The 16,640-nt window shown below is 38.3% G+C and overlaps 1 protein-coding gene across 6 annotated transcripts; it reads right to left on the minus strand.

Moving 5' to 3' along the window:
- Window positions 1-2,987: 2,987 nt before the first annotated feature.
- Window positions 2,988-15,635, minus strand: LOC143443223 (uncharacterized). 6 transcript variants are annotated; one of them, XM_076938838.1, is made up of 6 exons: window positions 15,345-15,635; window positions 12,965-13,078; window positions 9,336-9,405; window positions 8,813-8,939; window positions 8,555-8,615; window positions 2,988-7,413 (listed from the first exon to the last, which is right to left on the minus strand). In XM_076938838.1, the coding sequence occupies exons 4-6, from the start codon at window positions 8,844-8,846 to the stop codon at window positions 6,444-6,446; spliced, it is 1,065 nt and encodes a 354-aa protein (XP_076794953.1). In that variant the 5' UTR covers window positions 8,847-8,939; window positions 9,336-9,405; window positions 12,965-13,078; window positions 15,345-15,635; the 3' UTR covers window positions 2,988-6,443. The 6 variants fall into 6 exon arrangements, with proteins under 6 accessions (XP_076794953.1, XP_076794950.1, XP_076794951.1 ...); XM_076938835.1 differs by lacking the exon at window positions 9,336-9,405; XM_076938836.1 differs by lacking the exon at window positions 9,336-9,405 and having other exon boundaries at window positions 12,924-13,078.
- Between the last annotated feature and the right edge of the window lie 1,005 nt (window positions 15,636-16,640).

A 16,640-nucleotide genomic window follows, 5' to 3' on the forward strand; every position in this document is an offset into this window, starting at 1 on the left:
AAAACAAACCAAGAATAGAAGAAAACAAAACTGTTTAATACCTAAAAGTGGAAATAGAAACAATAACAAAAGGAATGATGGAAACAAAACTTTAGGACTGCAAAAAGAAAGTATAGAGGTGCTGGGCAGTGGTGGTGCACGCCTTTAATCCTAGCACTTGGGAGGCAGAGGCAGGCGGATTTCTGAGTCCAGCCTGGTCTACAGAGTGAGTTCCAGGACAAACAGGGCTATACAGAGAAACCCTGTCTTGAAAAACTAAAAAACAAAAAACAAAACAAAAAAAGCTTAATAACTATTAATGGAAAAAAACAGATAGTCCATGCTAAAATCAAATTTAATCAATATCTATCTACACATACAAACTTACACAAAGTTATATCCAACCCAAGGAAGTTAACAATACACATGAAAACACAGGTAGTAAATAACCTCGTATTATCTGCAAAAGAAAAGAAAGCACACAAATACCCCAACACCAGCACCACCACCATCAGCAGCAGCAACAACAAAATACAAGGAGTTAACAATCACTGTTCATTGACTCTCTCAGTATCAATGACCTCAGTTCACCAATAAAAAGACAAAGGCTACCAGAATAGATGCTAATAAAATCTATCCTTCAATTGCAGACAAGAAATACAGCTCAAAATCAAGAATAGCATTAATTTAAGGTAAAGAAATGTAAAAAGATATTCCAAGCAGATGGACCAAAGGAGCAAGCTGGTGTAGTCATTTTGAAATGAAGCAAAAATAGATATTAAAAAAATTAATCAAAAGGATTGGAGAAAAACACTACAAATTTCTTAAAGAAAAAAAAAATCACCAAAATGACATTTCAACTTTTAACATCTATGCCTTAAACACATGGTCAGCAACCTTCATAAAGCAAAGTGTTTTAAAGCTAATATCACATAACATTCATTCACTTATATTCCAAGATTTCAATACCCCATTCTCACACCAGTGGACAAATTCTCCAGACACCTCTCCCCACCAAAAGAGAAATATTCCAGCTAGCGGACAACATGAGTCCAGCTGATACTTAGAGAACATTCTACTGAAATATAGGAGAATATGCCTTCTACTCAGCACCTCAGAAAACTTACTTGTAAACTGAAAACATATTCAGACACACTGCCAACCTCAATTCATACAAGAAAATTGAAATAACACCATGAATCCTATCAGACCACCATTGATTACACCTGGATATCAACAAAACCAGAAAGAACAAAAAGCTTAAAAACTCATGGAAGCTGAACATCTCACTGTGAATGAAAATTAGCTTAAGACAAACATAGAGGAAGACATTAGAGACTTTCTAGAATATGATACAAATGATTATGAAACATGCACAATTTTACAGAATACAAAAAACATGAAACTGGTTCTAAGATGAAGGTTTATAGCACAAAATCCCTACATGAAAAATTTGGAGACCTCTCATACTGACAATTCAACAGCATGCTTTAAATTCTCGAACAAAAACAAGTGAGCAATAAAAAAAAGGATTAGAGAACAGTAAATTATCAAGTTGGGGGCTGAAATCAGAAATATTTAATAATATTAAATATAATATTATTAAAAATAAAAATATATCTATTTTTAAAATTAAAAAATAGAAAGAGAAGAATGCAAAGAACTAATGAAACATGGAATTGCTCCTTTGAGCCTTTTATTAGATAAGATAGTCAAACCCTTATTAAAAGATAGAGAATATCCAAATTAATAAAATCTAAAATAAAAATGGGGACAAAATAATAGACAATGAAGAAATCTAAAGAATGGTAATGACATAGTTTTAAAAAGCCTCAACTCCATTGAACTGGAATTTCTAAAAATAATGGAAAATTTTCTCAATAGGTTCCACTTACAAAAGTTAAATCAAGCCGGGTAGTGGTGGCACACGCCTTTAATCCCAGCACTTGGGAGGCAGAGGCAGGAGGATTTCTGAGTTCGAGGCCAGCCTGGTCTACAGAGTGAGTTCCAGGACAGCCAAGGCCATACAGAGAAACCCTGTCTCGAAAAACAAAAAAAAAAAAAAAAAAAAAAAAAAAAAAAAAAGTTAAATCAAACCAAGGGAAACAACTCAAACTGCCTAAACATCTAGAAAAAGAGAAATCATTACAAGTCTGCCAACAAACACAGCCCAGGGCCATCAATTTTAGGGTAGAATCCTTCCAGACTTTCAAAGAGGAGTTCATGAGAATACTCCTCAAAGTATTCAACAATATAGAAAAAGAAGAAATTTTAGCCAATTTGTTTTTTGAACCCATGGTTACTCAAATATCCAGTCAATATAAAGACTCAGTAACAAATGAGAATTGTAGACCAATTTTTCCTTAAAACCAAATATGTAAAAATATTTAATAAAACAGAAAAAAATAAAATAGAAACCACATCAAAAGATCATTCACCATGATCAATGAGGTAGGCTGCGTTCAAGAGGTGCAGGGATAGTTTAACATAATGTGATTAAAGTGTAAGAAAAAAAGTTGTAATCTCTTAGATGATGAAAACTTCTCTGACAATATTTAACCCCACTATATGATAGAGTTCTTGGAGTGATTAAGGATACATATCTAAACATGATAATGTCACTTTACTGCAAACCTATAGCTGACATTAAATTATGGAGAGAAATTCTAATTAATTCCACTAATTCACAAAGAAGAGAAGGTGATCCATTCTCTCCATATCTATTCAAAATACTATCTAAAATTTTAATGTTAACTAGTCCTATATTGAAGTTACAATTTAATGTTAACTAGTTTTTTTTACTGCTATTTACAGTTTAATGTTAACTAGTCCTATATTCCAAGTTCTATGTTGCAATTTACCATTTAATGTTAAATAAGTTAACATTAAATTGTAAATTTAAGGAGGAAGTAAAATTATCTTTATCTGCAGATGATATGATAGTAACCACAACTGAACTAAAACTTCTCAAAGGCAATTCCCAGAGGTGATAAACACTTTCAGCAAAGTTGTTGGATACACGATTAACCAAAAAAGAAAAAGAAAAACCAGTGGTCTTTGTATGTACAAATGAGTTTACCAGTGTAAACAAAATAGAGAGACATCGTAAAGTTTGATGATAACAAACTTTACGATAGTTGACATCATAAAGTCAACTGATGGTTGACGCTTGTCAAATTTTTGTTCTACATAATGAATAACCTTGAGTAACTCAGTGTGTGTTGGGTAAGATCATACAAATTATTTGTAGTCACAGATTACTTTTGATATTATTGAAGGTGCTTAAAGACTACTGTGATATAGAAAGTCTTTAATAGACTGATTACTTACTAAAGAGTTTAGTCTTCTATAAAGATATCAGAAAGTACAAGACTTTAACACATTGACCACATTTATGGGGTTTCTCGAATTATGACTTTATCTCATGGTTTCTAGGATGACTGCCACATGCAAAGGCTTTACCACATTGCTTATTCATAGCATTTTTCTCCAGGATGTGTTCTTTTATGTTCATCGATAACTGTGTTGTGAAAAGGTTTTATCTCATTGATTACATTTGTAAGATGTGTCTTCAATATGTGTTCTGCTATGTATTCAAATATGTCTATAATATCTAAATGTTGGGAAGAAGCAAAAGAAACTTGCCCTAAGGACTGCCTTTTTGTTACCAACCTCGACTTAATCATGAAATGAAACTAAGTTCAAGTCTTAGGTCATAGGGGACCTGTGTACTAACAATATCTGACCAGCTTTCATCATTCATGTTTTGTTACCTAAAACATAGCAACTATTCCTAACCATGATTTCTGTTATTCATGTTTTATTCCTCAAAATTTAATGCATATTTCTAATCACAAAAGAACAAATGGCTGGAATAATGTAGACCATACAACCTACATTCTGTATCCTTTGAAATAGAGTAAAACAAAAGCTCTCCTGTCTTGAACTTGCTCTGTAGATGAACCTTGAACTCAGAGATCTGCATGGCTCTGTCTTCTGAATGTTGAAAAATACATGTGTAACACTTTGCCCATACCTAAGTTTTTTATTATCTAAAACTTGTTCTGTACCAGGATGACTTGAATCAGAGATCTGCTTGATGTTCATCTCCTGGGATTTAAGGTGTGTACCACCATGCCTGGACCTAAGTATATCCTATATCCTTTTAGATTTTAAATTAAAAACCCAGAATAGTAATCACAATCTGTCAATTTGACACATACTTGCATCTCCTTATGTTGACATAAAAACAATACCCAGTTAATAATAATGCCTAATATTATACAGTTCTCATCCATACAACTTCACATCCATATGTTTAGGTGGATGGTATCTTATCATATCAACATTTCTTTAATACCATTGTGTATCTTTGATCACAGGATTTAGCTTCATTCAACTTCCTGGTGAGATTTTCTCTTTGAAGCTAATATTTCATATTTTTCCTTTCTAAGATTACTACGCATGATCAAAACAATCACCATGAGAGTAAACACAGGCCAAAGGCTATGCTTGGCATTCCTGAGACTTCCTTTGTCAATGCAATTAACAAAATAAACCACTTTACTTTCAGATGAGAGCAAAGGACAGCAGCATTCTTCAACAAAGCATTATAAAAACTATATACAAAGTTGAAATTACCCTTAGTACATATGTGTTCTACTAGGAGGCCCATGAAGTTCCACTTAATGCATGTACAAATCCAAAGTCTAAAAACCCACATTGCTTCCAACAAAAGCATAGTCAAGACTACCAATAAGAATACTTAAGTCTGGGGTACCAACTTCTGTCTTAGAATTTCCATTGCTAAAAGAGACATTGTGACCAAGGCAACCGTTTTAGAGGCAAACAGTTAATTCAGTCTGTCTTACACTTTCAAGTGTTTAGTTCATGACCAACAAAGCAGGAAGAATGTCAGCATGCAGGCAGCCATGATGCTGGAGAAGGAGCTGAGAGTTCTGCATTTTCATGAGAAGGCAGTCAGGAAGAGACTGTCTTCCAGCCAGGTGGTAGGAGGGTCTGTTTTTTACTGGCCGAGCTCCAAAGACCAACACCTTAGGAGTTCACTTCCTTCAAAACAGTAATATCTACTCCCACAAGGCCAAACATACTAACATTGTCACTTCTTAGGGACAAGCCTATTCAAATCACCACAGTTTATTCCTACTATAAATTCCTTCATGCATTTAAATACAATTAGGACATGTAGATGCTTTACCGCATTGATTACTCTCAGGTTTCTCTCTAGTATGTGTTGATTTTTGTATTCAGAAAATACTGTGGCATATAAAGAATTTTCCAACTTGAGTACATTCACAATATTTCTGTGCAATTTGTGGTCTTTTATGTCTTTGGAGACTACAGTGATAGGCACAGGGCTCTCCACATTTGTTACATTCGAAAGGTTTCTCTAAAAAGTGTGTTACTTGAAGTATTTGGAGAGTACATTGTCATGCAAAGACTTTACCTCATTCATGGCATTCATGCAGTTTCTCTACAGTATGTATTCTTTTATATATCAGATGGGTGCCTGTGACATGCAAGGGCTTAACACGTTGATGACACTGAGTCACTCTCTTGAATGTGTTCTATTATGTAGTCACAGATAAAAGTGAATTGTCAGTTTTTCCACAGTGATTACATTAATGAGGATTCTCTCCAGTGTGATTTCTTTGTGTATATGTAAAGAACTATGGCATGCAAAGGCTTTACCACATTGTTAATATTCAAGCAGGTTTCTCTCCTGTATGTGATTTCTCCTGTCACTGCAGATGACTGTGACTTGCAAATGCTTTACAACACTGATTACATTCATTCAGGTTTCTCTCCTGTACCTGTTCTTTTATAATAATGGAGATGCTAAAGTTGTGAAATCTTTACCACGTTGATCATATTCGTGAGGTTTCTTCCAATACGGGATATTTTGTTTTCAAGACTAGTGGGACATGCAAAGGCTTTAGCACATTGATTACATCCATAGTTCTGTCCAATATGGGTTCTTTTATGTTTTTGGGAAAAATCCGTATAGAAAGGCTTTTACCACAAGGAGCACATTCATTGGTTTCTTTCCAATATGGGTTCTTTTATGGTTTTGGAGACAAAAACTTTGTGAAAGGCTTCTACTATATTAATTACATTCATAAAGTTTCTCTCCAGTATGTGATCATTTATGTCTTTAGAACCTTTTCACTTATAAATGGGTTTTTCCACATTGATTACATAACTAAGGTTTCTCTCTGATATGGTTTTTTTTTATGATATTGGAGATGACCCTGTTGTGTAAAGCCTTTACCACACCGATTACATTCATAAGGTTTCCCTCTAGTATGTGTTCTTTTATGATATTGGAGATTACTGTGACATGAAAAGGTTTTACCACATTGATTACATTGATAAGGTTTCTCTCCGGTATGTGTTCTTTTATGTCTTTGGAGATGACTATGAAATGAAAAGGCTTTACCACATTAATTACAATCATAAGGTTTCTCTCCAGTATGTGTTCTTTTATGTCTTTGGAGATTACTATGAAATGAAAAGGTTTTACCACATTGATTACATTCATAAGGTTTCTCTCCAGTATGTATTCTTTTATGTCTTTGGAGATGACTGTGATATGAAAAGGCTTTACCACATTGATTACATTCATGAGGTTTCTCTCCAGGATGTGTACTTTTATGTCTTTGGAGATGACTGTGAAATGAAAAGGCTTTACCACATTGAGTACATTCATAAGGTTTATCTCCAGTATGTGTTCTCATATGACAATTGAGACTACTGTGACATGAAAAGGCTTTACCACATTGATTACATTCATAAGGTTTCTCTCCAGTATGTGTTCTTTTATGTCTTTGGAGACCATTGTGCCATGAAAAGGCTTTACCACATTGGTTACATTTATAAAGTCTCTCTCCGGTATGTGTTCTTTTATGATATTGGAGACTACTGTGACATGAAAAGGCTTTACCACATTGAGTACATTCATAAGGTTTCTCTCCGGTATGTGTTCTTTTATGAGATTGGAGATGACTGTGACGTGAAAAGACTTTACCACATTGAGTACATTCATAAGGTTTCTCTCCAGTATGTGTTCTTTTATGAGATTGGAGATGACTGTGACATGAAAAGGCTTTACCACATTGAATACATTCATAAGGTTTCTCTCCAGTATGTATTCTTTTATGAGATTGGAGATGACTGTGACGTGAAAAGGCTTTACCACATTGAGTACATTCATAAGGTTTCTCTCCGGTATGTGTTCTTTTATGAGATTGGAGATGACTGTGACATGAAAAGGCTTTACCACATTGAGTACATTCATAAGGTTTCTCTCCAGTATGTGTTCTTTTATGAGATTGGAGACGACTGTGATATGAAAAGGCTTTACCACATTGATTACATTCATATGGTTTCTCTCCAGTATGACTTCTTTCATGCCTGCAAAAATAATGGGCACATGTGAAAGCTTTACCACATTCATTACCTGATCAATCATTTTACCAATATGAATAAATTTTGCAGTTGGTCTAATAATAAAGAACACTCAGATCTCAAGGTTTTATCACTTTGATGTTCACAGTTGTACTTGCTCACTGTGGGTTGCTTTACCTCTTTGAAAATACCTGTGATTGTAAGAGCATTTATTACATGGCTCACATTTATAGCCTCCTTTTTCTACATGAGATTTCTATGTGATGTATTTTACATGTCAGAAGAAATACAAAACAACTCAGAGCATTAAAACACTGATAGCATTCTTAGTTTTTCCTGTAGTGTGAATCAAACCACAGGAGCACCGCGAACCAGGATAAACAGAAGAATTTCCAAACTTCTAGTACCCATAGAGATTTTCTGCAATGTGACATTGGCGATGTTCCCAGTAAAGTCAGAAAATCAATTAACTGAAAACACCTATCATATTCAGAAAGTCTACCAAAGGCAGAATACTACATATCTTCTCATTGTTTTGAAATAGATAAAGGTACATTCTTCCTTTTAATATCCCTAGGCTCACATGGTTTCATCCATTCTGACAATTTATATACCCATTAAAAAAGAAGAACAAATGAAAGGTTTCCACATTGAATTTACATGCATTGACTTTTTGTTCATTGTAGACATGATTAATGTTTCTCCAGGACAACATTCTTGACTCTCATAAACTGACCTTGCCATAAACTTAAAAGTTTCACTACAAGTATATGAGTATCACCAACTTTATCATGGAGTATTTGCTTATTAGAAGGTTATGGATACATGCTTATCACTATTCAATGTGCAACATCTAAATATTATGAGACTACACAAATTGGTAGTTTCACAATATAGTTCTAATGGAGATACAAATCAAATAAAGAAATCTCTTAAGGCATTGTTTCCTCCTCTTCTTTCTTACAGAAATGCCTTGCAAACATGAATCAGATAACTGACATTGAGGTACACAGTTTTGGGAGAATATTATAATCATAGCTACAATAAAAGGACTGATATTTTACACACTTGCTTTCTTTTAGAGCTTCCAGATCATATTAAAATTTTCTCACAAGCATATTTGTATGAGGTTAAACATTAAAATTACCTTTCATGGCTTCTAAAAGTTTGACATTGTTCTTCAATATGATGGTCTTCCAAATTATAGCCTAAAACATGGTACCAGAAAATAAATGGTATAGTATTGGAATTAGGCAAAATTCAAGTTACTCTGAATTTAACAGCAATGAACCTGATTTATTCAACTCAATATTACTTGTTCTCTATTGAAATAAGAGATAATCATCATTATCCAAGAAACATTTTTCCCTTATTTTGAAAAGCAAAAGAAAATTCACAGTCTTACCTATAGCAGTGAGGTTCCAGTAGGTCTCAAGCATCACATCTTTGTAAAGATTCTTCTGGGAAGGATCCAGCAAATTCCACTCTTCTGCAGTAAAGTTCACATGCACATCATCGAAACTCACTGCTTCCTAAAATATACCATACATGTGTACAACACAAAGCCTGATACTGACATCACTACAAAGTAAATGTATGCTTCCTAGAAAATATAATCATATAATTCAGGTGATTCCTTCACTTATTTGCTGACACACGAATTATAATATAATCACCATGTCAGTTTAGAAAGAACTTGAAATATAAGGTTCACCTGTGTAACTTATGAACTATTTAAAAAGGATATAGCCTTGCAACACACATGGCAATTGAGAGGGAAACAGATTCAGGGGGAAACAGATCAACTGTACTGAGCACATATCTGAAAAGCTGTATGAACAATTACTAACTATAAAAATGATGGGCAAGCTACATATATTTGCTCATGTCTTTAATCACAGAGGTACAGGCAGGTGTATGACATTTACCTGGATGCTGGCATGCTCTATGGGACGTGTTGCAGAACAGAAAAAGTTACATATTAAGACCCTCACTCCCCTGTAAAAGTCAACCAAGGAAACAAAAATGATAGAGAGAACTCATGATTCTTTACTGAAGTTCCTACAAAGAATTATACATTCACTGTAGTTCTTCATTCATCTTGCAAAAACATGAAGTGAACCAGTTTAAACAGCAACATGAATAAATTTTACTAAAAAGAAATGCATGTTTAAAATGTTAAAAATGGACAGTTGAAAATATTGGTGATGTATATTTTGATCAGAAATAAAGAACATAGTTCAGGAGTTATAGCTCGGGAGATGAAAGATCTTGCTGGTCTTCCACATAATGGTGGTCAATTTCTAGCATACACATGTGGACCAACACCTGTCCATTTTTTTCAAGATCGGGAGTTCTGAGGCCATCTCTGACAACAGTAAAGATGAGGCACACATGATATTCATATTCATGCACCCAGTCATAATATACTTATTTATTCAAAAATTTCACAACAAACATAAGAGTTAGGCAGAACATCATACACCTGCAATTCAATGAATCTGAAGCATCAGATAATATTGAAGACATGAGCATAAGCCATCTGGAGAAATGGAATATAGTCTATGCATTTGGCTAAATTTCAAAATTGAAGATGTGGACAAAGAGCAGCACAAAAGCATGTGCTTATTGAACAAAAGCATGTCAGGGGCTTATGTTGTTTCTATATCTACTATCAGCACAGGAAGGGCTTCACAGGGAAATTTGTTATAGAAAACCAAAAACAGAATGAATAAAGTAAAAAATATAAAACCCCCAGGTTTGCAAAATAGCATAACATTGAACAGCAAATGTGTACACAGTATCTTATGTGATTGAGGGACAGAGTCCAAATGGTGAATGTATGAAAGAATGAGAAGAAAGCTGAAGGATCAGATTCAATGACAACACTGAAGACACCCAGAACAAAATTTATCCTGTCTAAAAGAAGTGCAGAAGTAAAGCTGGAGCAGAGACTGAAGGAATGGACAATGAAAACTCATTCAATTGAAGACATACATGGATAAGCTTGAATCCATGACATTATTAAGGATACTCTGTGATGCACCCACACAGGAGCCTTGCATAATTGTCCATTGAGAGGCTCCACCAAGCAGCTGACTGAAGCAGAAGCAGAGATCCACAGTCAAAAATTGCATGGACCTTGGTAACTGATGGAAGAGTTGGGGAAAAATTTGAAGGCCTTGAAGAGGATAGGAACTCCACAGGAAGACCAACAGTCTCAACTAACCTTGATCTTTTGGGACAATTGGAGACTGAGTCACAAAAAAATAACATACATAGGCTGGACAAAGAACCCTGGCCCATAAGTATCAGATGTGCAGCTCAGTCTTCATGATGGTCCTACAACTACTGTAGCAGGAGCTGTCCCTAAAGCTGCTGTCTATCACTGCAATCTGTTCCTTTAACTGGGCTGACACATCTGGCCTCAGTGGAGAGGATGCACCTAAACCAATAGAGACTTGATACACCATCATGGATACCCAGGGGCCCACACCCTCTCAAAGGACAAACAGAAGATACAGGAGAAACTCTGTGAAGGCAGGTGACCTAGAGTAGGGACTCCACTAAGTTCATAGCCATTTTAATTATAACAACTTGAAACTGGAAAGAATCCAGATGCCCCTCAACCAAAATATGAATATAGAAAATGTGGTTCATTTACAAAAGGAAAAACTATTTAGCTACTAAATACAAGGACATCATGAATTTTGCAGGCAAATGGATACAGCTAGAAACTTTCATCTCAATTGAGGTAACCCAGACCTAAAAGCACATGCATGTATGTACTCACTCACAAGTGAATAATAATCATAAAAAAAAGGAAACCCACACTACACTTCAAAGACCCAAAGAAGCTATACAAGAAGAAAGGCCCAAATGAGCTCTGTTGAATCTCACTCAGAAGCAGGAATAAAACAGTCATAGGAGGCAGATGGAAGAAAGAGAACTGGATGGGAGAGCATATAAAAAGGGGGAATTGGGGAGAATCGGCAACAGGTGTGGCGAGAGACCAGAGAGGGCCAGAGAAGGAAAATGAATCAAAATCTGCAGCTGCCTGGGGAAGGGAGGGGTTATATTTAGGATGTGCCAGAGACCACAAATTGGAGGGAGACAAGGAGACTATGGAGTTGATCTTAGCTGAGATTCATGGCAGTGAGGTATGGATGCTGAAGAGGCTTCATCTACAGTCAGGCAGGACCCCCAGTGGAGAGTTAAAGACGCCAACCAATCCAAAAACCTTTCTACCCAAAATTTGTTCTTGTCCACAAGAATGCAATCTACAACATAGATTCTGTCCAGCAGCAAAATAACCCTTTGATACCATGTTGTTGTTCTAACTGCTACTCTGCTGCTGTGATTGAATCCTCTAAGCAAAAGCCTCTAAGGTAATAAATGTTTGTTATACATGGTTCTGTCAGATCAGTCCATCATTTTGGGAGCTTAGATTAGAAACTGAAGGCAAAAAGCATGGATAAATACTGTCTCCTGGCTTTCTCACTTGCTTGGTCACTGTCTTGAAGCTCAGCTAGCTCTCTCATCCAGCCCAGGACCACTTGCTTAGGGATATCGCATCCTTCAGTGGAAGAGTCTTCCTAATCAATCATCAACACTATCTCTCACAGACATAGCAACCAGCCATTCTGATGAGGTCATGCCCTCGATTGAGGTTCCTTCAGATGACTTAAGCTCTAAAATGTCGAGAACTGAAAACAACTATGACACAGACACAACAATAAATGAGGAAGTTGTAAAAACCCCAAACCAATGAGCTAACCATATCAATACAGGAGCTCCTGCCACCCCATGAGGGTCTTGGAGTTGTGGCTGAGCAAGGATAAAATAGGAAGGGCACCTAGCTCAGAGCAGGAGAGGATATACTGGAATGGGGAGCTCAGAGGCTGTCCTGACCTGGGGTGAGCATCTTTAACCCTGGGTTCCCAGGACAGTGCTACCAAAGAGGAGGCTAAAACAGCTGGAAGGTGGACAGAAAAGCAGATTGTCTCACAGACCTGGAAATGGCCACCAACAAAGGACAGGATCTCTGACCCATGGAAGATATGCTAAATTTGTTAGAATTGATGAAGAACAACATTCCATCTCATGACAGCTCCAAGTTCAAAACTATAGAGTCACATATGAACTGGGCAGAGGGTAGTTCAGGAGGTGGGAAAGGAGGTCTTTGTTTTTCCACCCTGTAAAACAAGGTAGGCAGAGCTTGAGTTTGCCCTGGATGCTGTCTCAAAGAGCTCTCTGTCATGGACTAGTCAATGGGTCTAGGTCCTGTTGTTAAGAAGGATTTAACCCAAGGTGTGGGGCTAGTAACTAAATCGATTAGGATGGAATCTGTCTCATTTCCTCAGTGAGAGAATAACAAAGTTCCACACACAAAATAGACAGCCACAAGGAGGCGGTAAAGGCTACCCAGCAGATTCCTCCACTTGGACAGAGGAGAATATGAAGACAGGATGGCAGCAGCTGTGAGTTCTGTAACAGGGCTCCAAGTCTGCTCTAACCTTCCCAGAAATTAAGACCAGAGAAACACCGTCCACTATACCAGGCTCTGGAACATCTTTGAAGCACTTCGGGGCTATGACTCTCCAGCGTATCCACTGTAGCAAGGTTCCACGTTCAATTTAGTTATCTCCCTCCACATATACTCAAGAAAAACCTGAAAACCAAGGCACACAGACACAAATCTGGCAGACAAGCCACTGACATAGAAACAATGGTTCATCTTAACAACCAGCCTTCCAATCCTTTAGTTGGGAGTCCTGAGGGTCTTGGGGTTCCAGTCAATGCATTAAGATGTTATGTCCAAGTCACAGAGACCCCAACAACCAACAAGGAGCCTGTTGTAATGCAAACACATGGAGGTCTTTATTATGAGCTCTGTAATAAGGATTCTCACCAGTCAGCCTCAAGTGAGACTGAATCTGAGAGACCAAGTCTAGGGGTGCTGGGTATTTATTGCAGTTACAGCAAGATTGGGACATTAATATACCCAGCAACTTAATATTTTAAAAGCTGCATGTCTGGCATAATCTGCAGGAACCAATCAGAGGGGCAAAATCATCTGACAAACATGATGGGTAGGCTAACTTTTTCTCTGTAAGGTGTATTAGTTATTTACACCCTGCAGTTGTACCTCGACTAGCTGTTGACAAGGGGGCATTGTCATAGGATGTTTGCTCAAGTGGACTTTGTGAGCTCTGTAAAACAGAATTGATTGGGCTTTACAAACTCATCTTTGTGCCTGAGGTCCTGATTATTGAAAGATGCTCCTGTTCAAGCACAAGCCATGCATGGCAGTCGAAAAGGTACTTGATCCAAAGACCTACCTTACTATCTGTTACTGCACTGTCTGGAACTGTTTTCCTGAGCAGGTACCCCACAGCTCTGGAATCTCAAAATATTAGGGTTTCAAAGGTAACTTCAATATTACAGCTTTTTGTTCCAGTATCTGGGATCCATACAGGATCATCTGAGCTCCTCAAAAGAGAGTGGGTCACTTCACCAGCTCTTCCATCTATAGCACTCTAGTTTCTGCTTGACTTCACTTTATTGCTGCTGCTGTTCTTTCTGCTCATCCCATGGACTGACATCTTCAATATGCTGGGTTCTTCCCCTGTGACTAGGATTCGCTGCGTTTCTGTCATACATTCCCTTCACCGTACCAAGCCTTAGCTGCTCTGCATGAGATTCATTTATGCCTAAAAACCAATACCACCTGGGTGATTCTCACACATGATCAACTCCAGGTGCACAACAAGGTACAACCTTGGCTATCTCTGGAACACAGCTTCTTTGTCCTCTCAGAAAACACTCACCAGAAGATTTCACCTCAGTGATGCTGGTTTCTTCTTCATTCCCACTAATTTTTTAATTACAGCTAAGCAGCATCAATTGTGTCAGTCATTCCTTCTATTCTTTTCTCCCAGAACCACATGGACAAAGCTGCTGAGTTCCTCTGCTTGCTGGGGCTGGAACACGGCTCCTTCTATTACATCATCGCCAACTTTATATTTTTCAACAACTTCACTGCCTAAGCTCGGTTGTCCTGGATCTTACTCAGTAGATGAACCTTGAACTCAGAGATCTGCATGGCTCTGTCTCCTGAATGCTGGGTAATATGTAACACTTTGCCTGTATCTAAGCTTTTCTTTACCTAAAACATGTTCTGTACCAGGAAGACTTGAATCAGAGAACTGCTTGGCACTCATCTCCTGGGATTTAAGGCATGTACCACTGTGTCTGTACTTAAGTACTTTACTTTAGATCTTAAAATGAAAGCCCAGAATAGTAATCACAGTCCATCGGTGGTCAGTTTCACACATACTGGTGACCCTTGTGTCCTCATGAAAACGATGACCAGGTGGCAATTGAAAGATATAAAAATTTATAAAGGGTATGGAAAGTATGTATGACCCCCCTAGAGCTGAGCCAAGAATGTAGGCCAGCTGTTTCACTAGCTCTAGGTTCCAGGAACTGGCTGACCACAAAGAAAGCAGAACTAAAAATACAGGTCAGCTGGGTCATTCTGGGAACTGGCTGACCACAAAGTAAATGGTTGAGCAAGATTCAATTCCTGAGAAAAAACCTGTACAAGATGTTTCCCACATGACCGACTGAATGATGGACTGGGACTTTCCACTATTTTTATGATATCCTTCCTTGGTTTCCCCCTAACACCCCTAGTTTGTGTTGTTTCCTTTAAATACCCTTCTCCCCCGGCCTCGAAGTCGACACTCCTTGCACTGAGTCTCGACCTCAGCTGGATGATTCCCGAAATAAAGCCTCTTGCTGTCTTGCCAGTTATTAGAGACTAGAGTGAGGGTCTCCCCTCCTGGGGGTCTTTTAATAACAATGCCCAACATGATACAGTTCTCCTTCCTACAAGTCTGGGGGCCTGTCCATAGACCCGCCTGCCATGGTACCTGGAAGCTCTGGTCATCTCCCCGGTCTGCAGCGGCCCAGCAGCCGGCAATCGGATTGTGTTGCACGGTCTGTGATGTCACAAGGAGGCCGCCGATACCACCAGGAAAGAGGTGCTTTTCCCAGACTGTGATGGTGGCAGCGGTTGTCTCGTGGTGCAGTCAATCAGCTCCGGTCGGGATTTCCATACATCATGCCTGTGAACTGGGCCAGAGCCTTCATGGAAAATGTAGTCTCCCACCGGCAGCCATCTTTCTTTTTCCTCCCGGCATCATGGGATATGTAGTTCGAAGGCCGGCCGCCATATTGGATTGAGTTTGCTGCGCGTGCGCATTTAGTTCTCTGACCGCCATCTTGGCACAAGTCCTTATGGGAAATGTAGTCTCCGGCTGCTATCTCTGAGTAGCCCTGGCAGTCCCTGAACAAACTCTGTTGCCCAGGCTGGCCTTGAACTCAGAAATCTGCCTGCCTCTACCTCCCAAGTGCTGGGATTAAAGGCGTTCACCATCGATTATTGATCATTATTGGCTATTGATTAGTATTGATTATTGATTAGCATTGTCTGCTGATTATCAATTATTGATTATCATGATTATTGATTACTTTTGGTTATTGACTAGTATTGAATATTGGCCATCGATTAGTATTGATTGTTGATTAACAAGATTATTGATCATTTTTCCATCACCGTCATCCCCCTGCCTCTGCCTCCCGAGTGTTGGGATTAAAAGCCACCACTGCCCAGCTATACCTGTCTTCTTTGTTTGTTTTGTTTTGTTTGTTTGTTTGTTTTGAGACAGGGTTTCTCTGTGTAGCCCTGGCTGTCCTGGAACTCACTCTGTAGACCAGCCTGGCCTCGAACTCAGAAATCCACCTGCCTCTGCCTCCCAAGTGCTGGGATTAAAGTTGTGCACCACCACTGCCCAGCTATACCTGTCTTCTTAATGTATACTATAAAAGACAAAAGGGTTTGGACAAATGTGCTGCAGTCAGAGAAACCACCCGTGTTTCTACAAGAAAGCAACTAGTCCAAATGTTTTGGGCAGATTCAGAATCAGCCAAGATAGTGACATTACTCAGAGGTCACTACCTGATCTAACATGTGAGGAGCATCACCAGAGACCTCATAGGTGGTCACATCTGGCTGATGCTTCCCATGCAGCCCTAGAAAGGACCCAGCACCCCAGTTCCCACTGCTTAGCCGCCTGCCCTTACCTATTGTGGGTGGTGATCCTGTGCTCACCATGACTCGATTTCAGAGCTTCCCTGAGGTCTCCACACAGGACCCGACAGCAGAG

The sequence above is a fragment of the Arvicanthis niloticus genome, chromosome 8, assembly GCF_011762505.2.
Source record: "Arvicanthis niloticus isolate mArvNil1 chromosome 8, mArvNil1.pat.X, whole genome shotgun sequence".
Taxonomy (NCBI): Eukaryota; Metazoa; Chordata; class Mammalia; order Rodentia; family Muridae; genus Arvicanthis; species Arvicanthis niloticus.